This window comes from Phyllobates terribilis, unplaced genomic scaffold (genome assembly GCF_046119375.1).
Source record: "Phyllobates terribilis strain yellow unplaced genomic scaffold, ASM4611937v1 Scaffold_25__1_contigs__length_18738178, whole genome shotgun sequence".
NCBI lineage: Eukaryota > Metazoa > Chordata > Amphibia > Anura > Dendrobatidae > Phyllobates > Phyllobates terribilis.
The window spans coordinates 13,614,066-13,640,664 of NW_027362785.1; the positions used below are offsets into that span (position 1 = coordinate 13,614,066).

The 26,599-nt window shown below is 56.3% G+C and overlaps 1 protein-coding gene across 1 annotated transcript; it reads right to left on the reverse strand.

Annotated features, from left to right (window-relative positions):
• Nucleotides 1-490: 490 nt before the first annotated feature.
• On the reverse strand, nucleotides 491-23,106 carry HELZ (helicase with zinc finger). The gene is made up of 13 exons (XM_073660391.1): nucleotides 22,897-23,106; nucleotides 20,031-20,214; nucleotides 19,687-19,915; nucleotides 19,033-19,240; nucleotides 17,339-17,387; nucleotides 17,032-17,216; nucleotides 14,661-14,865; nucleotides 11,534-11,610; nucleotides 10,076-10,619; nucleotides 9,781-9,997; nucleotides 9,162-9,684; nucleotides 3,179-3,431; nucleotides 491-2,953 (listed from the first exon to the last, which is right to left on the reverse strand). Exons 1-13 carry the CDS (start codon nucleotides 23,104-23,106, stop codon nucleotides 2,610-2,612), a joined length of 3,228 nt encoding a protein of 1,075 aa, XP_073516492.1. The 3' UTR covers nucleotides 491-2,609.
• Nucleotides 23,107-26,599: the final 3,493 nt, after the last annotated feature.

Sequence of the window (26,599 nt, forward strand, 5' to 3'; positions counted from 1 at the left end):
CGGGAGGTTACTGGCCATGAGTGGGCTCCGACCACCCCCGGGAGGTTTCTGGCCATGAGTGGGCTCCGACCACCCCCGGGAGGTTACTGACCATGCGGGGGCTCCGACCACCCCCGGGAGGTTACTGGCCATGAGTGGGCTCCGACCACCCCCAGGAGGTAACTGACCATGCGGGGGCTCCGACCATCTCCAGGAGGTAACTGACCATGCGGGGGCTCCGACCACCCCCGGGAGGTAACTGACCATGCGGGGGCTCCGACCACCTCCGGGAGGTTACTGGCCATGAGTGGGCTCCGACCACCCCTGGGAGGTTACTGGCCATGAGTGGGCTCCGACCACCCCCGGGAGGTTACTGGCCATGAGTGGGCTCCGACCACCCCCGGGAGGTTACTGGCCATGAGTGGGCTCCGACCACCCCTGGGAGGTTACTGACCATGCGGGGGCTCCGACCACCTCTGGGAGGTCCAATAACACATCACAGGACTTGTGGTTTCTTGAATAATGTCACATTTTAATGTAAACATCAAATAATGTACCAAAATATGTACGGGGGTAATGGGTGGGGGGTGGAGAAGAAAAGCAAAAAAAGTAAGGAAAAAACTGGAAGCGGAACAAGAAAAGTTTGGAACTTTTTTTTTTTACTTTTAATTTCTTTTCTAGTTGTTTTTTTTTCTTCCCAGTATCAGTGAAGGTGGAGGAGGGGGGGAAAGATTAAAGCCGGATTACAAACATTTATGCATGCAGAGAAAAGAAATCCACGCCGTCGTCTCCTGGTAAAAGTACTGAGCACCGACGCCCCGAAAATCCATCCGATTCTCGCCTCCTTCCATGATGCGGATACAAAAAAAAAAAAAAAAATCATTGCTGAGGCCGCCGATGCCGGCCGGAGAGTGAGAGCTGCACGTCGGCTGTCGCTCCCGTCTTTTAAACTTTACACTTTTATTTTTACATTTTTTTTAAATATATTTTTCCTTTTTTTTTTTTTATTTTTAAATTTATTTATTTATTTTTTTTTGCACCTTTTAAAATGTGGACACATTATTCCGTACTGAAAAGCAGTGTCGGAGGATCGCCTCGTAGAGGGGTCCGGAGAGTAACAAACCCAAGAGTATAGAAAAAAAAGAAAAAAAATCACATTGTACAAAAAAAAAAAATTCTATTATTTTATTATTATTTATTTTTTTATACTTTGTATCCAATTGTGGAGTACGGGCAAAGTACATGCGTCATAGAAAACAAAAAAAAAATTACATTTTTCTTAATATTTTTCTTTTTTTTTCTGCTTCCCCCGATTGAAACAATGATAGAAAAAATGTTTTCCACAAAAAGCATTAATTAAAAGCTCCTATTGTTATCACTTAAAGGGCCAGCTCCGAATAAAGAACGCCGATTATTTATTATATCGTCACTTTTTTTTTTTTTTTTTTTAATTTGGAGTGATGTTTTTTTTTGTTTTTGTTTTTTTTTCTCCCCAAAAAAATCAATTATTTATATACACTGTAATCCTTGTAATATCATTTATACCCCACCCCCCGGAAGAAGAAAAAAAAAAAAAATTTAAAACCTAAAATAAAAATAAAATAAATGAATTTAAAAGCAATAAAAAAAAAAAAAAATAAAAAAAAAAAAAAATAAAAAAAAAAAAGATTTAATAGCAATAAAAAAAAAAAAAAAAAGATTTAATAGCAATAAAAAAAAAAAAAAAAAAAATGCGGTAAATTTTTCACAATAACCGGCCATTTCTGGTACAGAAACCCAGTATTGGATGCCAACGTCCATTGAATAAATGTAAAAGACTACTTACATTATTTTTTTTTTTTTTTTTTTTCTTTTTAAATACAATTTTGACAAAATTTTAATAATTTTTTTTTCTCTGAATTTTTTTTTTTTTTTTTTCATTTTTTTTTATTTTTTTTTTTTTTTACTTTGTCGTTTTTTTATTTTTCTTAAAGATATAATTGTCGAAGCGGCTAACTGTAATGCGACATTTATGACACATAAAATGAAAAAAAAAAAAAAGCTATATGTAAAAACGGTTGTAAGCCGTGAGAAAAAAAAATAATTTTTATTTTTTTTATTTATTTTTTTTGGGAGGGAATTTTTTTTTTCCTTTTCTGTAACAGTTGCTACAGTCACCGGCGGGCGTATATTTATGTATAGTAAATATACATTCACACAGTTTTATTATTTATTTATTTTTTTTTTATGTTTGCGTCGCTGTTCATGTGTCCACGGACTTTTTTTTAAATTTTTTTTTATTATTTTTTTTTTAGGTTTTTTTTTAAAATTGGGATAAAAAAAAAAAAAAAAAAATTAAAATTGAAAAAGTTTTGGAGTCGGCTACGAGCCTGTGTGCATAATCGCTGCGGACACACGGACAAAGACGCAAAAACTTTTTTTTTTTTTTTTATGCACACGCATATAAGAAAAATAAAGCAAAAAGTTATTATATATATATAAAAAAAAAACAAAACTAAAAATTAGTGAAGCTATAGTTTAGTTTACTCCAGGCTCTTTCTACAAAAATCCAAGGGAAAAAAAAAAGGATAAAAACAGAAAAAAGGCAAAAAAAAAAAAAAAAAAAAAATGAGGGCGTGGAGGACGGGGATCTACTTAAAGTAGGAGTAGAAGCCGTTGTTACCTGATGAGCTCCCTAAGCTAAGTTCCTGAAATAAAGACAAGGGGTCGCTATTCTTTTTTGCCTGCTCGGGCGGGGGCTTGGGCTTGGGAGGGGCCCGCAGGGCGCTAGCATAGGACATGGTGGGCTTGTTGGCGCCCCCCGCGTTGGGTGGGGCGCCTCCGCTTCCGTTGGGTTCTACAATCTGCTTGTTGGACATGAGAGGAGGGAACTGGCCCAGGTGCTGCAGGACGTTGTAATTGAAGGAGTTGGACATCTGCATGTTCTCCGCCTTCAGATGCTCGTCCGGAGGCTTCGCCATTTTCTGTGGAGCAACTGGACAATAAAGGGTTAACGATCGGCGTTAATCGTGGCGATCGGTAAGACAGTCCTCCGCAAACTGCGCCGCCCCGTGGTCCACAGGTCACGTGTGGTATTGCAGCTCAACCATTCCACTTTCAATGGAGCGGTGCTGCAATACCACACCTGACCTGTAGGAATGAGTGGCGCTGTTCTTGGGGGGGGGGGGGGGGGGAATAAATAAAAATCCCTCCTTCATACCTAACATGTCTCTGGGCGTTGCGGATGGGTTGGCGCCATTACAGGGAATGTTCTGGTAGGGGACTGACGATGCAGCGCTCACCCAGAGCTCGGGAGATGAGTAGTTATATGACGGGGGTTTGCTGGGGTCTTGGATTTCTTTACACTGACCGAGGGGTTCTGGACAAGAGGCTAATTCCTCCGGAGCTGCGTGCGCCGAGCTGGCTGAGATTCTTCTTTGGTAGAGCGGCCGGCCGGGTCCTCGAGGTTCATACTGACAACAAAAAAAAAGGGAAAAATTATCCCCCAGCCCAAAATACTGCAGATCGAGCGAGGAGGAAAGAATAAAAAGAGAGGAAAAAAATAGAAGAGTGGCGCGGGCGGCACTCCGTGGCGCGGGTCCCTGGCGAGGGCGCGGCGCCACCTCCGGCACAGACCCAAATTTCCGGCACTTTGATCTCAACTTTCAAAGGCAGGAGATTAGCGGAGCGCCGGCCTCCCCCACCGTAGCGGATGTATCGGCCGATACCCCATCATTTATTCTGTATATTACGGCAGGGGAGGGTGAAAGAAGCACTTCACCAGGCCGGAAGACTCACAGACCGCAGGGTAATGTGGGCCCTCAGGATCCACCCCTGGGTCCAGCGGGAGGGGGGACACAGGATACACGACCGGGCCCAGCCCCGGGAAGGATATTATACCACACCGGGCCCAGCAGGGGGACAGGATACACCCCCGGGCCCAGCAGGAGGATGGAGAGGTTACACCCCAGGGCCCAGCAGGGGGATGGAGAGGTTACACCCCAGGGCCCAGCAGGGGGATGGACAGGATACACCCCCGGGCCCAGCAGGAGGATGGAGAGGTTACACCCCAGGGCCCAGCAGGGGGATGGAGAGGTTACACCCCCGGGCCCAGCAGGAGGATGGAGAGGTTACACCCCAGGGCCCAGCAGGGGGATGGAGAGGTTACACCCCGGGCCCAGCAGGGGGATGGACAGGATACACCCCCGGGCCCAGCAGGAGGATGGAGAGGTTACACCCCAGGGCCCAGCAGGGGGATGGAGAGGTTACACCCCGGGCCCAGCAGGGGGATGGAGAGGTTACACCCCGGGCCCAGCAGGCGGATGGAGAGGTTACACCCCAGGGCTCAGCAGGGGGATGGAGAGGTTACACCCCGGGCCCAGCAGGGGGATGGAGAGGTTACACCCCAGGGCCCAGCAGGGGGATGGACAGGATACACCCCCGGGCCCAGCAGGGGGATGGAGAGGTTACACCCCCGGGCCCAGCAGGGGGATGGAGAGGTTACACCCCCGGGCCCAGCAGGGGGATGGAGAGGTTACACCCCGGGCCCAGCAGGGGGATGGACAGGATACACCCCCGGGCCCAGCAGGGGGATGGACAGGATACACCCCCGGGCCCAGCAGGGGGATGGAGAGGTTACACCCCCGGGCCCAGCAGGGGGATGGAGAGGTTACACCCCGGGCCCAGCAGGGGGATGGACAGGATACACCCCCGGGCCCAGCAGGGGGATGGACAGGATACACCCCCGGGCCCAGCAGGGGGATGGAGAGGTTACACCCCGGGCCCAGCAGGGGAATGGACAGGATACACCCCCGGGCCCAGCAGGGGGATGGAGAGGTTACACCCCCGGGCCCAGCAGGGGGATGGAGAGGTTACACCCCCGGGCCCAGCAGGGGAATGGACAGGATACACTCCCGGGCCCAGCAGGGGGATGGACAGGATACACCCCCGGGCCCAGCAGGGGGATGGACAGGATACACCCCCGGGCCCAGCAGGGGGATGGAGAGGTTACACCCCGGGCCCAGCAGGGGGATGGAGAGGTTACACCCACGGGCCCAGCAGGGGAATGGACAGGATACACCCCGGGCCCAGCAGGGGGATGGACAGGATACACCCTCGGGCCCACCAGGGGGATGGACAGGATACACCCCCGGACCCACCAGGGGGATGGACAGGATACACCCCCGGGCCCAGCAGGGGGATGGACAGCATACACCCCGGGCCCAGCAGGGGGATGGACAGGATACACCCCCGGGCCCAGCAGGGGGATGGACAGGATACACCCCCGGGCCCAGCAGGGGAATGGACAGGATACACCCCCGGGCCCAGCAGGGGGATGGACAGGATACACCCCCGGGCCCAGCAGGGGGATGGACAGGATACACCCCCGGGCCCAGCAGGGGGATGGACAGGATACACCCCCGGGCCCAGCAGGGGGATGGACAGGATACACCCCCGGGCCCAGCAGGGGAATGGACAGTGTCAGAGAAATATTGAACATATTCTTTCTTTCTTCCTCTGAAGCCCCTCTCCACTCTCCCTTATCCACTTTTTGTCACAAGACAAGAGCTAGCAATCAACCACTTGTCAGTACAAGAGTTGTCTCCATGTAAATCTCAGCACAAAAACCCAATTAACACACTCATGAGTAAGACCCTGTAAACAAATGCTGGCAAGAGAGGTGCCACCAACCCTACTTAAAATGCGAGTAGATTTCCCCTGGCAAAGGCAAGGGACAATTAGACGTAGGCTTACGATAAATCTACAGATACATGTTGAAATTTCATTCCCAGGACTTCAAAGAGAGGTTAACAAAAGTTTCCAGGCTCTTCGGAGCCGAAACGAAATATGGAATAACTAAAGTTCCATACATCCGATAATAATGGGACCCATATTTTTAGTGACAGGGTCAGCTAGGGAACGATAGGGATATTTTCCTGTCACTGTAAACCCCTCCGTGGAGCGGTAGCGCAGAATAACAGATCGCAGGTACGCCATGCGTGGTATCTAAACGAAAGTACAATCATAACAGAAAATAATAAATAAAAATAATAATAAAATAATAAAAACGCTAACTTCTGTGATAACTTAATAAAAACATGAAGCTCTGTGATGTCGGCCCGAGGGGTGTGGGCATATCTCTCCCTACAGTATAAGAGTCCACGAAGGATAGAGGAGCACTCATTGCCAGGGGGGTGTAGATACTATAAGCAACGGGTCACGTTCGATAACGTTCAAATCAAATCGGGGAGCCCCCCCTCCACTTATATTGAATGGTCTCAGCGATCTTATAGTAAGTCTCTTTAATCCTTATTATTTTGTGTAACTGATTATGTATTTTAATGTCTCCTGTTGTAAAATCTTTTGCATATTTTTCCTTAACACTGGCTCCCTTTTGGCTTAAATATAAAATGTAATAGTTCTATTAGTACGTGAAGCTGACAGTGACCTACGGGGGGGCGTATACACATATTCCATGCGTTGGAATCCGGATGTGTGACGCCATACGCTCACTGGTCGCTTGTCGATACCTCCGTAGTGAGTAGTGGGGACGGTGAGATATTGCGTGATCTCCCCGGTGTCGTCTCTGTTTTTGCCAGTGGGGTCAATCTGTCCCCGCTCACAGAGAGCAGTGATACTGTCCTCTGACTGCTGGGTATACCAAGGCTCTCCACGTGTAGCCATTATTGCCAAATAAAATAAAAGATAGGACCGAAAAACAAGAGAAGGGGGGGGGGGGGGTTCAACTGCTACACGTAAAGTAATGTCCGAGATAAAAAAAATATTAAAACACTGAGTCTGATTTCTTAAAACTCTGCAGAGAATTCTCGCAAGAACCGTGCAAGTTTTCAGTGACAGGAATGATTGCTCAATCCAGCCACTGATGTTCTGTAATATCCCACCGCTGCCACCAATATCTCACCCTGCCGTCACGGTCAGGATTTCGTCATATTTTCCGTTATGATTTTACCTTCGTTTAGAGACCACGTATAGCATACCTGCGATCCGTTATTCTGGTGCTTTTGCGCTACAGCTCCATGGAGGGGTTTACAGCTACAGGAAAATATCCCTATCGTTCCCCAGCTGACCCTGTCACTAAAAATATGGGTGCCATCATTATCGGATGTATGGAACTTTACTTATTCCATATTTCGTTTCGGCTCCGAAGAGCCTGGAGACTTTTGTTAAACTCTCTTTGAAGTCCCGGGAATTAAATTTCAACAGGTATCAGTAGATTTATTGCAAGCCTGCATCTAATTGTCCCCTGCCTTTGCCAGGGGAAATCTACTCGCATTTTAAGTAGGTTGGTGGCACCTCTCTTGCCAGCATTTGTTTACAGGGTCTTACTCAGGAGTGTGTTAATTGGGTTTTTGTGCTGAGATTTACATGCGAGACAACTCTTGTACTGACAAGTGGTCGATTGCTAGCTCTTGTCTTGTGACAAAAAGTGGATAAGGGAGAGTGGAGAGGGGCTTAAGGGGAAGAAAGAAAGAATATGTTCAATATTTCCCTGACAGACAGGATACACCCCCGGGCCCAGCAGGGAGATAGGATACACCCCCGGGCCCAGCAGGGAGATAGGATACACCCCCGGGCCCAGCAGGGGGATAGGATACACCCCCGGGCCCAGCAGGGAGATAGGATACACCACTAGGCCCAAAGGGGGAACAGGATACACCCCCGGGCCCAGCAGGGGAATGGACAGGATACACCCCCGGGCCCAGCAGGGGGATGGACAGGATACACCCCCGGGCCCAGCGGGGGGACAGGATACATCCCCAGGCCCAGCGGGGGGACAGGATACACCCCCAGGCCCAGCAGGGGAATGGACAGGATACACCCCCGGGCCCAGCAGGGGAATGGACAGGATATACCCACGGGCCCAGCAGGGGAATGGACAGGATACACACCCGGGCCCAACGGGGGGAGGGACAGGATACACCCCGGGTCCAGCGGGGGGACAGGATATACCACCTGGCCCAGCAGGGGAATGGACAGGATACACCCCCGGGCCCAGCAGGGGAATGGACAGGATACACCCCCGGGCCCAGCAGGGGAATGGACAGGATACACCCCCGGGCCCAGCAGGGGAATGGACAGGATACACTCCCGGGCCCAGCAGGGGAATGGACAGGATACACTCCCGGGCCCAGCAGGGGAATGGACAGGATACACCCCCGGGCCCAGCAGGGGAATGGACAGGATACACCCCCGGGCCCAGCAGGGGAATGGACAGGATACACCCCCGGGCCCAGCAGGGGAATGGACAGGATACACCCCGGGTCCAGCGGGGGGACAGGATATACCACCTGGCCCAGCAGGGGAATGGACAGGATACACCCCCAGGCCCAGCAGGGGAATGGACAGGATACACCCCCGGGCCCAGCAGGGGAATGGACAGGATACACCCCCGGGCCCAGCGGGGGGACAGGATACACCCCCGGGCCCAGCGGGGGGACAGGATACACCCCCGGGCCCAGCAGGGGAATGGACAGGATACACCCCCGGGCCCAGCAGGGGAATGGACAGGATACACCCCCGGGCCCAGCAGGGGGGACAGGATACACTACCGGGCGCAGCGGGAGGACAGGATACACCCCCGGGCCCAGCGGGGGGACAGGATACACCACCGGGCCCATACACCCCCAGGCCCAGCGGGGAGACAGGATACACCACCGGGGAGACAGGATACACCACCGGGGAGACAGGATACACCACCGGGGAGACAGGATACACCACCGGGCCCAGCAGGGAGACAGGATACACTACCGGCAACAGCGGGGGGACAGGATGCACCACGGAGCCCAGGGGGGGAAAGGTTACACCACTGGGCCCAGCGAGAGATAGGATACACCACCGGGCCCAGCGGGGAGACAGGATACACCACCGGGGAGACAGGATACACCACCGGGGCAAGCGGGGAGACAGGATACACTACCGGCAACAGCGGGGAGACAGGATGCACCACCGAGCCCAGGGGGGGAAAGGTTACACCACTGGGCCCAGCGGGGGACAGGATACACCGCCAGGCCCATACACCCCCAGGCCCAGCGGGGGGACAGGATACACCACCGGGCCCAGGGGGAGATAGGATACACCACCGGCCCCAGCGGGGAGATAGGATACACCACCGGCCCCAGCGGGGAGATAGGATACACCCCCAGGACGCTCTTATCACCCACTGATGGATGGTCGGCCCTTACCTCTTCTAGGTTGTGGAGTGAAGAGGCAGACACTGCGCGGGCCGCGGCTGGGTGGAAGGTCTCCTGCCCGGTGGGGGGCTGGTGGTTCTGTACATGGATGAAGGGGTTCTGCGGCGGTCTGTGCGGTAGCGGGGGCATGCCGTAGTGAAAGCCCTGCCCCATCAGCGGGTTCTGCTGCAGGCTGGCGTAGGCCCAGGAGCCGTCGTGCTGCAGGTACTTCATGGGCGGCGGGGGCGTCATGTGCTCGGAGGGCACGGTGTAGGCGCTGCTGTACACGCCGGCGGCCATGTGCTGCGGGTACGCCGGGCCGGCGCTCATGTCCATGTCTCGGCTGTTCTCGCTGAAGTTGGGGAAGTGTCCGCTGTGGTTGGAGGAGGGGGAGGCGAGGGCCGGGGGGCTCCGGGGCTGCACCTGTCTGTACTGTAACAGTCTGGACTGCGGAGGGGGCATCTCCGCCAGATCGCCCCGATTATCGCCACCGTTCTGCTCGTGCTGGGAAAGCTCCCGCAGAAACTCCTGAAGCCTGGGGGAGAAGAAGACGGGAAATGAGGCAGGAGCACAACCCCCAGCATTCGCTGCGGGGAGCACCCTCTCCACGGGGCGGCCTGACGCGCGTTACCTGGAGTAGGTGATCTCCGGCTCCTCCTCTCCGCTGCTTGGTATCTTCCAGCCCGGCCTGATCAGCTGCTGCTGGGTCAGGCCCATGGCCTGCAGGTGGGGGTGGTGCGGGTACGGCAGGCTGGCCTGGCTCAGGAACGCGTTGTGCTCGTTCCACTGCTGGATCCGCGTCTGCTGCTGCCTCAGTGTCTCCAGCGCCACGTTACCGTGCAGACGATCTGCAGACACAGAGGAGGTGTCAGAGCAGCCACGTGGTAGTCAGGACCCCTCCCTCACACTCCCCGGCTATCACTCACCCAGAGCCTCCCCCGCGCTCATGGCCGGGGGTCCGTCCTCCATGTAGGTGTTGAGGTGGGAGGACATCAGCTGGTTATTATGGGCCACGGAGCGCAGCGGGTTGGTGACGTCCTGCAGCATGGCGGCCGGCGGCGGCTGCTCCGGGATCATGCCGTCCACGCTGGGCGAGGGGGGCCGGTGAGGGATGGGGGTATTGAAGAAGGACTGGTTGGGCTGGAAGGCAGGGGACAGCTGGGCGGCCTGCGGGGGAGGCTGTGGCTGCATCAGGTGGTTGTGCTGCGGGACCACCGGCCCCTGCGGAGGGGGGATCTGGCCCTGAAGCTCGGACAGGTGGTTCTGCTGCTGCTGGAGGGAGAACTGCGGCCGCTGCAGAGGGGGCACGTGGGGGAAGTGGCGGCCGGGCATGGGGTACTGCGGGTGCGTCATGTGCATGTTCAGCGGCCTTTGGGTGGGATTATCCTTGCGGTGAAACTTGGGGTTGGGGAAGGCGAGGCCGGCACGGGACTCTGGACTCCTCGTCTGAGCATTCGGGTCCAAGTCACCCTGGAAAAGAAAGACCCGTCAGACATGGCCCCTGAGAGGGCCGCTCCAGCCTCATCCCCATCAGACATGGCCCCCAAGGCCCCCCAGGAGGGCCGCTCCAGCCCCATCAGACATGGCCCCCCAAGGCCCCCGGGAGGGCCGCTCTAGCCCCATGCCCATCAGACATGGCCCCCAAGGCCCCCCGGGAGGGCCGCTCCAGCCCCAGCCCCATCAGACATGGCCCCCAAGGCCCCCCGGGAGGGCCGCTCCAGCCCTAGCCTCATCAGACATGGCCCCTGAGAGGGCCGCTCCAGCCTCATCCCCATCGGACATGGCCCCCAAGGCCCCCCGGGAGGGCCGCTCCAGCCCCATCCCCATCAGACATGGCCCCCAAGGCCCCCGGGAGGGCCGCTCCAGCCCCATGCCCATCAGACATGGCCCCCAAGGCCCCCCGGGAGGGCCGCTCCAGCCCCAGCCCCAACAGACATGGCCCCCAAGGCCCCCCGGGAGGGCCGCTCCAGCCCCAGCCCCAACAGACATGGCCCCTGAGAGGGCCGCTCCAGCCTCATCCCCATCAGACATGGCCCCCAAGGCCCCCCGGGAGGGCCGCTCCAGCCCCATCCCCATCAGACATGGCCCCCAAGGCCCCCGGGAGGGCCATTCCAGCCCCATCAGACATGGCCCCCAAGGCCCCTGGGAGGGCCGCTCCAGCCTCATCCCCATCAGACATGGCCCCCAAGGGAGGGCCGCTCCAGCCCCATCCCCATCAGACATGGCCCCCAAGGCCCCTGGGAGGGCCGCTCCAGCCTCATCCCCATCAGACATGGCCCCCAAGGCCCCCCTGGGCGGGCCGCTACTGAGAGTGTGAAGTGAGTGTAAGCCCAGTCCCTACAGAGAACGGCACGGGGGGCACAGGATGGCAATGCCTGCATTACCGGTTTGCAGTCCGGGGGCTTCTTCTCGGGGGTCCGCTGCTTTGTCATATCAGCTGCTGGATTGTTCTCACCTTTACCTGGAGGAGAGGAAGGACATGAAGGGTTAATGGGACCATTGCCCTGTTCTAATAAACAGCAGTGTCTGCATTTGTCTCTTTTTTTTGAGGATTTATCATTCCTGTGAATCACTAACCTAACATTTAGCTGTTACTCACAGTTTTTTAGAGCTGCGTCACATCTATGTTGCATAGAGTCAACCAACTTCTGGCCCCTGTCAGCTGTTATTCAGCCCAGGAATCTTTCACTATATTACACAATATTTTGGCATTTGTTGACTTTGCCTCAGAAACTGCATTTTTGATGTCCCCCCTCAAGTGATCTATCGGATTAAGGTCCGGGGATTGGGCTGGCCGCTCCATAACCTAAATTGCATTTTAATATCTGCAAACTGGTCCATGATCCCTGGTATGCGGTAAATAGGTCCGGCACCATAGTAAGAGAAACATGCCCATATCATGATGCTTCCACCATGCTTCACTGTCTGCAGGGTGTACTGTGACTGAATGCAGAGTTAGGTGGTCGTCTGATGAACTGTCTGCGGCCCTTGGACCCAAATAGAACAATTGTACTTTCATCAGTCCACAAAATATTTCACCATTCCTCTTTAGGTCAGTTGATCTGTTATTTGGTAAATTGTATCCGCTTCAGTACTTGTCTTTTTTTTAATAGTGGGACTTTGCGGGGACTTCTTGGTAAGAGATTAGTGTCACACAGGCGTCTTCTAACTGTCACAATCCTCACAGGTAACTGGAGACTGTCTGTGATCATCCTGGAGCTGATCATGGGCTGAGCCTTTGCCATTCTGGCTATTCTTCCATCCATTCGGATGGTCGTCTTCCGTTTTCTTCCATGTCTCTCTGGTTTTGCTTTCCATTATAAAGCAGTGGAGATTAACAACCGATCATTGTCTGCACTTATTTATAAGTTTTACCTTCTCCAATCAACTTTATAATCAGAGGACACTGTTCTTCTGAACAATGTCTGGAACGACCCATATTTCTCAGGCTTTCAAGGAGAAATGCATGTCCAACATGTGCTGGCTTCACCCTTAAATAAGAGCCTCAGACTTTCAAGGAGAAATGCATGTCCAACATGTGCTGGCTTCACCCTTAAATAAGAGCCTCAGGCTTTCAAGGAGAAATGCATGTCCAACATGTGCTGCTTCACCCTTAAATAAGAGCCTCAGGCTTTCAAGGAGAAATGCATGTCCAACATGTGCTGCTTCACCCTTAAATTAGAGCCTCAGGCTTTCAAGGAGAAATGCATGTCCAACATCTGCTGCTTCACCCTTAAATAAGAGCCTCCTGATTCCCACCTGTTTCCTTACACAATGATTGACCTCCACACTGCTATTATATTGAACATTCCCCGGTATAATTAATTATTCACATACACAGAGTCAGAAACCTGCAGATCATGAAGGCGGAGTCTGGGGGTTTTCTTACAATCTACTGCACCGACTGGTGAATTGTGTCACATGTGGTGATAGACTTTATACCAAAAACAGGGATTGTGTAAACATGAAAAACCTCTAAAACTATAAATTTTATTCTGATTCTTTTAAAAAAAAAAAAAAAACACCAAAAAACCCTTGTGATGCGCATGCCCAGTTCCCAGGACGCTAGAGGTTGCGTCTCCGACAAGCAGCATACGTAACTTTCCTTACCGGAAATGACGCTTGCGTTCCACGATGGCTCGCAAAAGGGGTCAGCTAGACTCGCGCCTGCGCCCCACCGTCACTTCCGGGAACACCCCGGTGCTTGCGCTCCAGGCTGAGGACAGATTACGGCGCACGCGCGTCACGCTAGGATATCTGCGTTCAACACTGCGGCGCTGGATAGTAGAGACTATCATTCATTCCAGGCTTAATAATGATGGCCCAATTGTAAGGCCACATGAATAACAGGACATGGGTGGAGGAAGACCAACCACGTAACAGGCCAGGCAGTATATGCGGGCATAGAGAGAAACGCGCGTCGGGGCTTCTACAGGAAGCATGTATATTGATTATCAAAGGTGCCTATTATTCTTACAATGTCCTTCCCCTGGGGTTTATCCTTAAGTGACCCTCTGCTCCTGCCCAAGACCTCCGAATAAGATCTATCCAGGACTTGGGACGGAGATCCCCTTTCACGAAACCTATTATACAGATCTGTGGCCTGTTCCCTACGTTCTGCAGCAGCAGAATAAGAAGTCACTGATGCGTGTTAGGTCTGCACTGACCCACTGTAACAAGCCCTCAGCTGTGATCAGATGACGGTGGTGTGAAGACACGGGGTCTTCGGTGGGCAGAATGGTATAAGTAAAGCACTATTACGCTATTCTTTTGTAATTAGGTGGTTTCTATGATAATAATGATCCTTTACATTGGTGCCTCTTGATTGGTCCATGTGACCGCTAACGTCACCCTATCAGAGTCTCCCTCCTCATGCTGATGTATCCGGTGATGACTACATCCAGCGGTGGCTGTTACCGCGGTGATTGGTAGCAGTTTCCATAGTTACCTTCAGAAGGCGACGCTTATAGATTGGTGCGGAGGGTCAGAGCTCACTATTGGCGATATATAGACGACGTTCTCGGCCGGCGGCCATTAATGTCTGTGTCCCCTGATGACGGTGAAACATGTAGGGGACTTATTAACTGTCTGCACCGGGGTGCCATTGATTGAGAGATAGTAGCAAGAATGGCTGAATAGAAAAGCTGCACAATAGCAGACTAGAGGCGTCACATGTCCATGTATTCTGACCTCCTCCTTTACTGATGTATAATAATACAAGCTAGGCTTTAGGTCCTGCTAGTGAGGGCTATTTAGTGGGGTCTCCCCTCTTGGTGTGTGTGCGTCCCTCCCAGGACTATTTATATCCTATTGTTTTCTCTATCAATTAACAAATGTTAGCTCAGATGATGAACATCCGGGATTATTCAACAATAGTCTGTGTTGATCAGCCAAAAAAGAAACATAACTTCAAAAGTCAACATAAAAGATAACGATGTATGTTTCCTGACCGACTGAATTTACGTCTGGATAATTAAGAATAAAAGCTGCGTGGTCAGAGCCGGTCCTCACCGTTGCGGCTGAGCTCGTGCTGATCCTTGTCGGTGTGCGGTATCTGCTGGCCGACGTTCACCGGTGAGTGGTGGCCGAGGCCGAAGGGGATGGGAGAGCCGCGGCCGTGACCCTGCAGGAGGTTCATGTTATAGGCCATGGCGGGGTGGGTCATGAGCCGTGGGTCGACGGAAAAGCGACTCTGGTAGTTGGGCGGCCATGGAACCTAGAAAGAGGGGAGGCAGTCAGCTCCAGCAGGGCGAGCGTGGATGTGCAGGATGAGCGTGGACGTGCAGGGTGAGCACGGACAGGCAGGGCGAGCGAGGGAGGGCAGGGCGAGCGAGGGAGGGCAGGGCGAACGAGGGATGGCAGGGCGAACGAGGGATGGCAGGGCAAGCGAGGGCGGGCAGGGCGAGTGAGGGCGGGCAGGGCGAGCGGGCACGGACAGGCAGGGCGAGAGAGGGAGAGCAAGGCGAGCGAGGGAGGGCAGGGCGAGCGTGGACGTGCAGGACGAGCTTGGACGTGCAGGACGAGCTTGGACGTGCAGGGCGAGCACGGACAGGCAGGGCGAGCACGGACAGGCAGGGCGAGCGAGGGAGGGCAGGACGAGCGAGGGAGGGCAGGACGAGCGAGGGAGGGCAGGACGAGCGAAGGAGGGCAGGACGAGCGAGGGAGGGCAGGACGAGCGAGGGAGGGCAGGACGAGCGAGGGAGGGCAGGACGAGCGAGGGAGGGCAGGACGAGCGAGGGAGGGCAGGACGAGCGAGGGAGGGCAGGACGAGCGAGGGAGGGCAGGACGAGCGAGGGAGGGCAGGGCGAGCGAGGGAGGGCAGGGCGAGCGAGGGAGGGCAGGGCGAGCGAGGGAGGGCAGGGCGAGCGAGGGAGGGCAGGGCGAGCGAGGGAGGGCAGGGCGAGCGAGGGAGGGCAGGGCGAGCGAGGGAGGGCAGGGCGAGCGAGGGAGGGCAGGGCGAGCGAGGGAGGGCAGGGCGAGCGAGGGAGGGCAGGGCGAGCGAGGGAGGGCAGGGCGAGCGAGGGAGGGCAGGGCGAGCGAGGGCAGGGCGAGCGAGGGAGGGCAGGGCGAGCGTGAACAGGCAGGGCGAGCGTGAACAGGCAGGGCGAGCGTGGACGTGCAGGACGAGCTTGGACGTGCAGGGCGAGCTTGGACGTGCAGGGCGAGCGAGGGAGGGCAGGGCGAGCGAGGGAGGGCAGGGCGAACGAGGGAGGGCAGGGCGAGCGAGGGAGGGCAGGACGAGCGAGGGAGGGCAGGACGAGCGAGGGAGGGCAGGACGAGCGAGGGAGGGCAGGACGAGCGAGGGAGGGCAGGACGAGCGAGGGAGGGCAGGACGAGCGAGGGAGGGCAGGACGAGCGAGGGAGGGCAGGACGAGCGAGGGAGGGCAGGACGAGCGAGGGAGGGCAGGACGAGCGAGGGAGGGCAGGACGAGCGAGGGAGGGCAGGGCGAGCGAGGGAGGGCAGGGCGAGCGAGGGAGGGCAGGGCGAGCGAGGGAGGGCAGGACGAGCGAGGGAGGGCAGGACGAGCGAGGGAGGGCAGGACGAGCGAGGGAGGGCAGGACGAGCGAGGGAGGGCAGGACGAGCGAGGGAGGGCAGGACGAGCGAGGGAGGGCAGGACGAGCGAGGGAGGGCAGAGCGAGGGAGGGCAGGACGAGCGAGGGAGGGCAGGACGAGCGAGGGAGGGCAGGACGAGCGAGGGAGGGCAGGACGAGCGCGGGAGGGCAGGACGAGCGCGGGAGGGCAGGACGAGCGAGGGAGGGCAGGACGAGCGAGGGAGGGCAGGACGAGCGAGGGAGGGCAGGACGAGCGAGGGAGGGCAGGACGAGCGAGGGAGGGCAGGACGAGCGAGGGAGGGCAGGACGAGCGAGGGAGGGCAGGACGAGCGAGGGAGGGCAGGACGAGCGAGAGAGGGCAGGACGAGCGAGGGAGGGCAGGACGAGCGAGGGAGGGCAGGACGAGCGAGGGAGGGCAGGACGAGCGAGGGAGGGCAGGACGAGCGAGGGAGGGCAGGGCGAGCGAGGGAGGGCAGGGCGAGCGAGGGAGGGCAGGGCGAGCGAGGGAGGGCAGGGCGAGCGAGGGAGGGCAGGGCGAGCGAGGGAGGGCAGGGCGAGCGAGGGAGGGCAGGGCGAGCGAGGGAGGGCAGGGCGAGCGAGGGAGGGCAGGGCGAGCGAGGGAGGGCAGGGCGAGCGAGGGAGGGCAGGGCGAGCGAGTGATGGCAGGGCGAGCGTGAACAGGCAGGGTGAGCGCGGGCGGGCATGGCGAGCGTGAACAGGCAGGGTGAGCGCGGGCGGGCATGGCGAGCGCGAACAAGCAGGGTGAGCACGCAGGAGGATGGGGCTCATCCTCCGCCCGCACCGCCCCTCCCTCAGGGGCATACTCACAGGTAAAGGCACGGACATGACCATGTTGCCCCCGTAGACGGCGGGCACGTACAGGATGCTGGTGCCAGTGTGCGGGTCGATCCTCTGCACGGGGCTGGGGGATTTGCCCAGGCTGCTGTGTTGCCCCATGGGGGGGGTGTACGCCCGGATGGGATTGCCGATCAGCACCGATGGATTGGGCTGAACTAGGGGAAAAGAAGGACGACACGAGAGTCAGAGTGGAGGCACGGGTGGTCTACACTCCACCCCCATCAGAGGCTCAGTACCTCCTCCATGCTTTACACTACAGCTCATCCATCACACTTACCCATTCCATCTCCTTGAAAGTGCTCGCTCTGATTGTGATGACCTTTGCCCTGTGAACACAAGGAAGGGGGGGCTGGTGAGTTGGAGCAAGTTTAGGGCCCAGAACACACTGCACTTGTTTGCAACAGTAAATGCATAAATTGAGCAGCTTTCCCGGGTCCTGCTCGCACAGCTGCATCCTCTGCACAGCAGCGTGTACCCGTGCCGCTGCACTGAGAGGGCAGGAGGGGGTCAGGAGCTCTGCTTGCTGCCCGGGCAGGAGGTCAGGGGCTCTGCTTGCTGTCGGGGCAGGAGGAGGTCAGGAGCTCTGCTTGCTGTCAGGGCAGGAGAAGGTCAGGGGCTCTGCTTGCTGTCAGGGCAGGAGAAGGTCAGGGGCTCTGCTTGCTGTCAGGGCAGGAGAAGGTCAGGGGCTCTGCTTGCTGTCCAGGCAGGAGGAGGTCAGGGGCTCTGCTTGCTGTCAGGGCAGGAGGAGGTCAGGGGCTCTGCTTGCTGTCCGGGCAGGAGGAGGTCAGGGGGCTCTGCTTGCTGTCCTGGCAGGAGGAGGCCAGGGGCACTGCTTGATGTCCGGGCAGGAGGAGGTCAGGAGCTCTGCTTGCTGTCCGGGCAGGAGGAGGTCAGGAGCTCTGCTTGCTGTCCGGGCAGGAGGAGGTCAGGAGCTCTGCTTGCTGTCCGGGCAGGAGGAGGTCAGGAGCTCTGCTTGCTGTCCGGGCAGGAGGAGGTCAGGAGCTCTGCTTGCTGTCCGGGCAGGAGGAGGTCAGGAGCTCTGCTTGCTGTCCGGGCAGGAGGGGGTCAGGAGCTCCGCTTGCTGTCAGGGCAGGAGGAGGTCAGGGGCTCTGCTTGCTGTCGGGGCAGGAGGGGGTCAGGAGCTCCGCTTGCTGTCAGGGCAGGAGGGGGTCAGGAGCTCTGCTTGCTGCCCGGGCAGGAGGTCAGGGGCTCTGCTTGCTGTCGGGGCAGGAGGAGGTCAGGAGCTCTGCTTGCTGTCAGGGCAGGAGAAGGTCAGGGGCTCTGCTTGCTGTCAGGGCAGGAGAAGGTCAGGGGCTCTGCTTGCTGTCCGGGCAGGAGGAGGTCAGGGGCTCTGCTTGCTGTCAGGGCAGGAGGAGGTCAGGGGCTCTGCTTGCTGTCCGGGCAGGAGGAGGTCAGGGGGCTCTGCTTGCTGTCCTGGCAGGAGGAGGCCAGGGGCACTGCTTGATGTCCGGGCAGGAGGAGGTCAGGAGCTCTGCTTGCTGTCCGGGCAGGAGGAGGTCAGGAGCTCTGCTTGCTGTCCGGGCAGGAGGAGGTCAGGAGCTCTGCTTGCTGTCCGGGCAAGAGGAGGTCAGGAGCTCTGCTTGCTGTCCGGGCAGGAGGAGGTCAGGAGCTCTGCTTGCTGTCCGGGCAGGAGGAGGTCAGGGGCTCTGCTTGCTGTCCGGGCAGGAGGAGGTCAGGAGCTCTGCTTGCTGCCGAGGCAGGAGGTCAGGAGCTCGGCTTGCTGCGGGGGCAGGAGGAGGTCAGGAGCTCGGCTTGCTGTCGGGGCAGGAGGAGGTCAGGAGCTCGGCTTGCTGCCGGGGCAGGAGGAGGTCAGGAGCTCGGCTTGCTGCCGGGGCAGGAGGAGGTCAGGAGCTCGGCTTGCTGCCGGGGCAGGAGGAGGTCAGGAGCTCAGCTTGCTGCCGGGGCAGGAGGGGGTCAGGAGCTCCGCTTGCTGTGACACTTGTGCGGTACCTTTGGCGGTGACTGCTGCTGTTTGGCGGCGCTGCCCGTCGTCTGTTGCTGCCGCAGCGCCCGCGGGATGAACTCTGGCGCCAGCGGGTTGAGGACGTAGGTTTTCTTCAGCTCTAAGGCCTCGAGTTGGGACTTGATCTGCTCGAAGGTGATGCCGTGAAGACTGCGGTTCTCGTGGCAGATGGTGATGAACTGCTCCCAGAACTTCCTGCGGAGAGACAGGAGGTGTTACAGAGGTTCTGACACAGAGACCCCCCGACTTACTGCAGCATAGGGGAGCAGGACTCATCCGCCCAAAGACAGGCCGCCCAGACCGCGAGACCACCGCTGCACCTGTAAAGGGGTCTCTGGGTCATCATCAAATAACAAACTTGTGATTGTGCCCCCGGCTGCCATCACCACCTCTGCTTGCTGTCAGCGTCCCCCTTCACCTGATAGAGAATTGTCTACACTGGAAGCCAAAGTAACAAACCCTCCGCTGTGGGAAGGAATAGGGAGTCCTCAGCCCCACATATGCCTCCATTCAGTGTCAGCAAGGCAGGATCTGAAAGGCTTCACAGTGGAGTCTATGGAAGTCGTGGCGGCAGCGACCACGACTCTGCGGCGGTAGCGAGCGGCATACAAATGGTGGCATACAGAGGAGCCCCGACCTACCGGCACCTCCCAATGGAGCACAGGGCGATGGGGTCTCCCACCACAGCCACCAGGGACTGGGCGCGCGTTATGGCGGTGTTCAGCAGCTTGTAGTTGGACAGGAAGCCGTAGTCCAGGTCCTCGGTGGAGTCCTCCAGCAGCTGCTCCTTGCGCTTGATGGGAGTCTGCTTGTGTTTACAGGTGTGGCGGGTGCGGACCGTGCTGAGGAACAGGACCCGGAACTGCTTCCCTGGAGGGCGAGACGGCGAGCGGTCAGAGGGCGAGGCGGTCAGAGGGCGAGCATCATTCCCCATCACTCTGTGGGGACGGCGGTGACTACACCTGCCCCGGACTACGTCACTCACCCTGGACATTCAGCACCCGCTCCACGCTGACCTCCGACAGCCGCTTCTTCCGCAGCTCGGCCCGGATCCGGAACACCTGATCGGCATAGGGCGTCACCACCCCAATGCTGCCGTCATCCAGCTTACCCCACGCCACCGGCCACTTCCTCCTCAGCTCCTCTACACGCTCCACCACCTCAAACACCTGGAAAGAGAGAAAGAGGGCTGAAGATGGGGAGGCGGAGGGCTAAAGATAAGGAGGCGGGGGGTTGAAGATGGGGAGGCGGAGGGCTAAAGATGGGGAGGCGGGGGGCTGAAGATGAGGAGGCGGGGGGCTGAAGATGAGGAGGCGGAGGGCTGAAGACGGGGAGGCGGGGGGCTGAAGACGGGGAGGCGGGGGGCTGAAGACGGGGAGGCGGAGGGCTGAAGACGGGGAGGCGGAGGGCTGAAGACGGGGAGGCGGAGGGCTGAAGACGGGGAGGCGGAGGGCTGAAGACGGGGAGGCGGAGGGCTGAAGACGGGGAGGCGGAGGGCTGAAGACGGGGAGGCGGGGGGCTGAAGACGGGGAGGCGGGGGGCTGAAGGCGGGGGGCTGAAGACGGGGAGGCGGGGGGCTGAAGACGGGGAGGCGGGGGGCTGAAGACGGGGAGGCGGGGGGCTGAAGACGGGAGGCGGGGGGCTGAAGATGGGGAGGCGGAGGGCTGAAGATAAGGAGGCGGGGGGTTGAAGATGGGGAGGCGGAGGGCTAAAGATGAGGAGGCGGGGGGCTGAAGATGGGGAGGCGGAGGGCTGAAGATAAGGAGGCGGGGGGTTGAAGATGGGGAGGCGGAGGGCTAAAGATGAGGAGGCGGAGGGCTGAAGACGGGGAGGCGGAGGGCTGAAGACGGGGAGGCGGGGGGCTGAAGACGGGGAGGCGGGGGGCTGAAGACGGGGAGGCGGGGGGCTGAAGACGGGGAGGCGGGGGGCTGAAGACGGGGAGGCGGAGGGCTGAAGACGGGGAGGCGGGGGGCTGAAGACGGGGAGGCGGGGGGCTGAAGACGGGGAGGCGGGGGGCTGAAGACGGGGAGGCGGGGGGCTGAAGACGGGGAGGCGGGGGGCTGAAGACGGGGAGGCGGGGGGCTGAAGACGGGGAGGCGGGGGGCTGAAGACGGGGAGGCGGGGGGCTGAAGACGGGGAGGCGGAGGGCTGAAGACGGGGAGGCGGAGGGCTGAAGACGGGGAGGCGGAGGGCTGAAGACGGGGAGGCGGAGGGCTGAAGACGGGGAGGCGGAGGGCTGAAGACGGGGAGGCGGAGGGCTGAAGACGGGGAGGCGGAGGGCTGAAGACGGGGAGGCGGAGGGCTGAAGACGGGGAGGCGGAGGGCTGAAGACGGGGAGGCGGAGGGCTGGAGGCGGAGGGCTGAAGACGGGGAGGCGGAGGGCTGAAGACGGGGAGGCGGAGGGCTGAAGACGGGGAGGCGGAGGGCTGAAGACGGGGAGGCGGAGGGCTGAAGACGGGGAGGCGGAGGGCTGAAGACGGGGAGGCGGAGGGCTGAAGACGGGGAGGCGGAGGGCTGAAGACGGGGAGGCGGAGGGCTGAAGACGGGGAGGCGGAGGGCTGAAGACGGGGAGGCGGAGGGCTGAAGACGGGGAGGCGGAGGACTGAAGATGGGGAGGCGGGGGGCTGAAGATGGGGAGGCGGGGGGCTGAAGATGGGGAGGCGGGGGGCTGAAGATGGGGAGGCGGAGGACCGGCGAGCGCAGCATGCAGGGAAAAGCTAAGGAGGATCGGCGAGCGAGGGAAAGCTAAGGAGGACAGGCGAGCGAGGGAAAGCTAAGGGGGACAGGCGAGCGAGGGAAAGCTAAGGGGGACAGGCGAGCGAGGGAAAGCTAAAGGGGGACCGGTGAGGGAGGAAAAGCTAAGGGGGATGGGTGAGAGAGGGAAAGCTAAGGGGGGCTAAAGGGGGACTGGCGAGCGAGGAAAATCTAAGGGGGACGGGTGAGAGAGGGAAAGCTAAGGGGGGCTAAGTGGGGACCGGCGAGCTAGGGAAAGCTAAGGGGGGACCGGCGAGCTAGGGAAAGCTAAGGGGGGACCGGCGAGCTAGGGAAAGCAAAGGGGGGACCGGTGAGGGAGGAAAAGCTAAGGGGGACGGGTGAGAGAGGGAAAGCTAAGGGTGGCTAAAGGGGGACCGGCGAGCGAGGGAAAGCTAAGGGGGGACCGGCGAGAGAGAAAAAGCTATGGGGGGGGGACAGGCGGGTGAGGAAAAGCTAAGGGGGACGGGTGAGAGAGGGAAAGCTAAGGGGGGCTAAGTGGGGACCGGCGAGCTAGGGAAAGCTAAGGGGGGACCGGCGAGCTAGGGAAAGCTAAGGGGGGACCGGCGAGCTAGGGAAAGCTAAGGGGGGACCGGCGAGCTAGGTAAAGCTAAGGGGGGACCGGCGAGCTAGGGAAAGCTAAGGGGGGACCGGCGAGCTAGGGAAAGCTAAGGGGGGACCGGCGAGCTAGGGAAAGCTAAGGGGTGGGAGACCGGCGAGCTAGGGAAAGCTAAGGGGGGACGACCGGTGAGCTAGGGAAAGCAAGGGGGGGGGGGGGGGGGCGGCGAGCTAGAGAAAGCAAAGGGGGGGGGGGGGACCGGCGAGCTAGGGAAAGCTAAGGGGGGGGGGGGGGGGGTGTGAACCGGCGAGCTAGGGAAAGGTAAGGGGGGGGACCGGCGAGGGAAAGCTAAGGGGGGGACCGGCGAGGGAAAGCTAAGGGGAGACTGGCGAGCGAGGGAAAGCAAAGGGGGGGGGGGGGGCAGCACAGCATAAGGACTGAGATGCACTAATGAACGCGGTGTACAGTGGTTCCGGGGGACACATGAGTGTGGTGCACAGGCACTACCTGCACTGCCATACAATGTTGTCGCCCCGCGTACCTCGGCGTTGTTGTAGAAGGCGGTGCTGTTCTTTTCCTGGACATCCTCCCCCCGTGCGGTAAAGAAGGTCAGGGGGTAGAAGTCCTTGTGGGCCGGCTGTTTGCCGCTCGCCATCAGCTTCCCCTCGTAGAACAGCTCCGATGTGTAACTGGAAGGAACAGAGACGAACACGTCAGCTCTGCGAGCGAAACCGGTGCGACCATCCCCCATCACCACCGACCATCACACTCACAGCAACCTCCTAATGGCTCTGATCTCATCTGCCCTCCCGCAACTCCTCCTGGCAATCACAGAAACCTGGAAACTCACAGCGCTCTACTGATCACCAATATACTATATACACAAGAGGGCGGAGCCTCAACATCGCCTGCCAGCAGCACAGAGGTTAATAGTGCTCTGATCACATATGCAAAGACCCAGCATCTAGAGAGAACCTGACACCATCACCGCGCACAAGACCTGCGTACACGAAACATCACAGCAGGTAATGTACAAGGACACAGCAAGGAAGAGGTGACCAGCACCAACACTGGAATATCCACCAGCAGAACAGCGAGTGCAGCTCTGGAGTATAATACAGGAGGTAACTCAGGATCAGTAATGTAATGTATGTACACAGTGACTGCACCAGCAGAATAGTGAGTGCAGCTCTGGAGTATAATACAGGAGGAAACTCAGGATCAGTAATGTAATGTATGTACACAGTGACTGCACCAGCAGAATAGTGAGTGCAGCTCTGGGGTATAATACAGGATGTAACTCAGGATCAGTAATGTAATGTATGTACACAGTGACTGCACCAGCAGAATAGTGAGTGCAGCTCTGGAGTATAATACAGGAGGTAACTCAGGATCAGTAATGTAATGTATGTACACAGTGACTGCAGCTCTGGAGTATAATACAGGAGGAAACTCAGGATCAGTAATGTAATGTATGTACACAGTGACTGCACCAGCAGAATAGTGAGTGCAGCTCTGGGGTATAATACAGGATGTAACTCAGGATCAGTAATGTAATGTATGTACACAGTGACTGCACCAGCAGAATAGTGAGTGCAGCTCTGGAGTATAATACAGGATGTTACTCAGGATCAGTAATGTAATGTATGTACACAGTGACTGCACCAGCAGAATAGTGAGTGCAGCTCTGGAGTATAATACAGGAGGTAACTCAGGATCAGTAATGTAAAGTATGTGCACAGTGACTGCACCAGCAGAATAGTGAGTGCAGCTCTGGAGTATAATACAGGAGGTAACTCAGGATCAGTAATGTAATGTATGTACACAGTGACTGCAGCAGCAGAATAGTGAGTGCAGCTCTGGAGTATAATACAGGAGGTAACTCAGGATCAGTAATGTAATGTATGTACACAGTGACTGCACCAGCAGAATAGTGAGTGCAGCTCTGGAGTATAATACAGGAGGTAACTCAGGATCAGTAATGTAATGTATGTACACAGTGACTCCACCAGGAGAATAGTGAGTGCAGCTCTGGAGTATAATACAGGATGTAACTCAGGATCAGTAATGTAATGTATGTACACAGTGACTGCACCAGCAGAATAGTGAGTGCAGCTCTGGAGTATAATACAGGATGTAACTCAGGATCAGTAATGCAATGTATGTACACAGTGACTGCACCAGCAGAATAGTGAGTGCAGCTCTGGAGTATAATACAGCATGTAACTCAGGATCAGTAATGTAATGTATGTACACAGTGACTGCAGCAGCAGAATAGTGAGTGCAGCTCTGGAGTATAATACAGGAGGAAACTCAGGATCAGTAATGTAATGTATGTACACAGTGACTGCACCAGCAGAATAGTGAGTGCAGCTCTGGAGCATAATACAGGATGTTACTCAGGATCAGTAATGTAATGTATGTACACAGTGACTGCAGCTCTGGAGTATAATACAGGATGTAACTCAGGATCAGTAATGTAATGTATGTACACAGTGACTGCACCAGCAGAATAGTGAGTGCAGCTCTGGAGCATAATACAGGATGTAACTCAGGATCAGTAATGTAATGCATGTACACAGTGACTGCACCAGCAGAATAGTGAGTGCAGCTCTGGAGCATAATACAGGATGTAACTCAGGATCAGTAATGTAAAGTATGTGCACAGTGACTGCACCAGCAGAATAGTGAGTGCAGCTCTGGAGTATAATACAGGAGGTAACTCAGGATCAGTAATGTAATGTATGTACACAGTGACTGCAGCAGCAGAATAGTGAGTGCAGCTCTGGAGTATAATACAGGAGGTAACTCAGGATCAGTAATGTAATGTATGTACACAGTGACTGCACCAGCAGAATAGTGAGTGCAGCTCTGGAGTATAATACAGGAGGTAACTCAGGATCAGTAATGTAATGTATGTACACAGTGACTCCACCAGGAGAATAGTGAGTGCAGCTCTGGAGTATAATACAGGATGTAACTCAGGATCAGTAATGCAATGTATGTACACAGTGACTCCACCAGGAGAATAGTGAGTGCAGCTCTGGAGTATAATACAGGATGTAACTCAGGATCAGTAATGTAATGTATGTGCACAGTGACTGCATCGGCAGAATAGTGAGTGCAGCTCTGGAGTATAATACAGGAGGTAACTCAGGATCAGTAATGTAATGTATGTACACAGTGACTGCACCAGCAGAATAGTGAGTGCAGCTCTGGAGTATAATACAGGAGGTAACTCAGGATCAGTAATGTAATGTATGTGCACAGTGACTGCATCGGCAGAATAGTGAGTGCAGCTCTGGAGTATAATACAGGAGGTAACTCAGGATCAGTAATGTAATGTATGTACACAGTGACTCCACCAGGAGAATAGTGAGTGCAGCTCTGGAGTATAATACAGGAGGTAACTCAGGATCAGTAATGTAATGTATGTACACAGTGACTGCACCAGCAGAATAGTGAGTGCAGCTCTGGAGTATAATACAGGAGGTAACTCAGGATCAGTAATGTAATGTATGTACACAGTGACTGCACCAGCAGAATAGTGAGTGCAGCTCTGGAGTATAATACAGGAGGTAACTCAGGATCAGTAATGTAATGTATGTACACAGTGACTGCACCAGCAGAATAGTGAGTGCAGCTCTGGAGTATAATACAGGAGGTAACTCAGGATCAGTAATGTAATGTATGTACAGAGTGACTCCACCAGGAGAATAGTGAGTGCAGCTCTGGAGTATAATACAGGAGGTAACTCAGGATCAGTAATGTAATGTATGTACACAGTGACTGCACCAGCAGAATAGTGAGTGCAGCTCTGGAGTATAATACAGGATGTAACTCAGGATCAGTAATGTATGTACACAGTGACTCCACCAGGAGAATAGTGAGTGCAGCTCTGGAGTATAATACAGGATGTAACTCAGGATCAGTAATGTAATGTATGTACACAGTGACTCCACCAGGAGAATAGTGAGTGCAGCTCTGGAGTATAATACAGGAGGTAACTCAGGATCAGTAATGTAATGTATGTACACAGTGACTGCACCAGCAGAATAGTGAGTGCAGCTCTGGAGTATAATACAGGATGTAACTCAGGATCAGTAATGTAATGTATGTACACAGTGACTCCACCAGGAGAATAGTGAGTGCAGCTCTGGAGTATAATACAGGAGGTAACTCAGGATCAGTGATGTAATGTATGTACACAGTGACTGCACCAGCAGAATAGTGAGTGCAGCTCT

Bases quoted from the DNA above. Each gene is read 5' to 3' on its own strand.
- HELZ (XM_073660391.1), bottom strand. From the start codon at position 23,106: ATGGGGGATGGTCGCACCGGTTTCGCTCGCAGAGCTGACGTGTTCGTC. The intron at 10,620-11,533 runs GTAATGCAGGCA...TTTCTTTTCCAG, and splicing joins AGCCCCCGGACTGCAAACCG to GGTGACTTGGACCCGAATGC. The intron at 9,998-10,075 runs GTGAGTGATAGC...CTGTGTCTGCAG, and splicing joins GAGCGCGGGGGAGGCTCTGG to ATCGTCTGCACGGTAACGTG.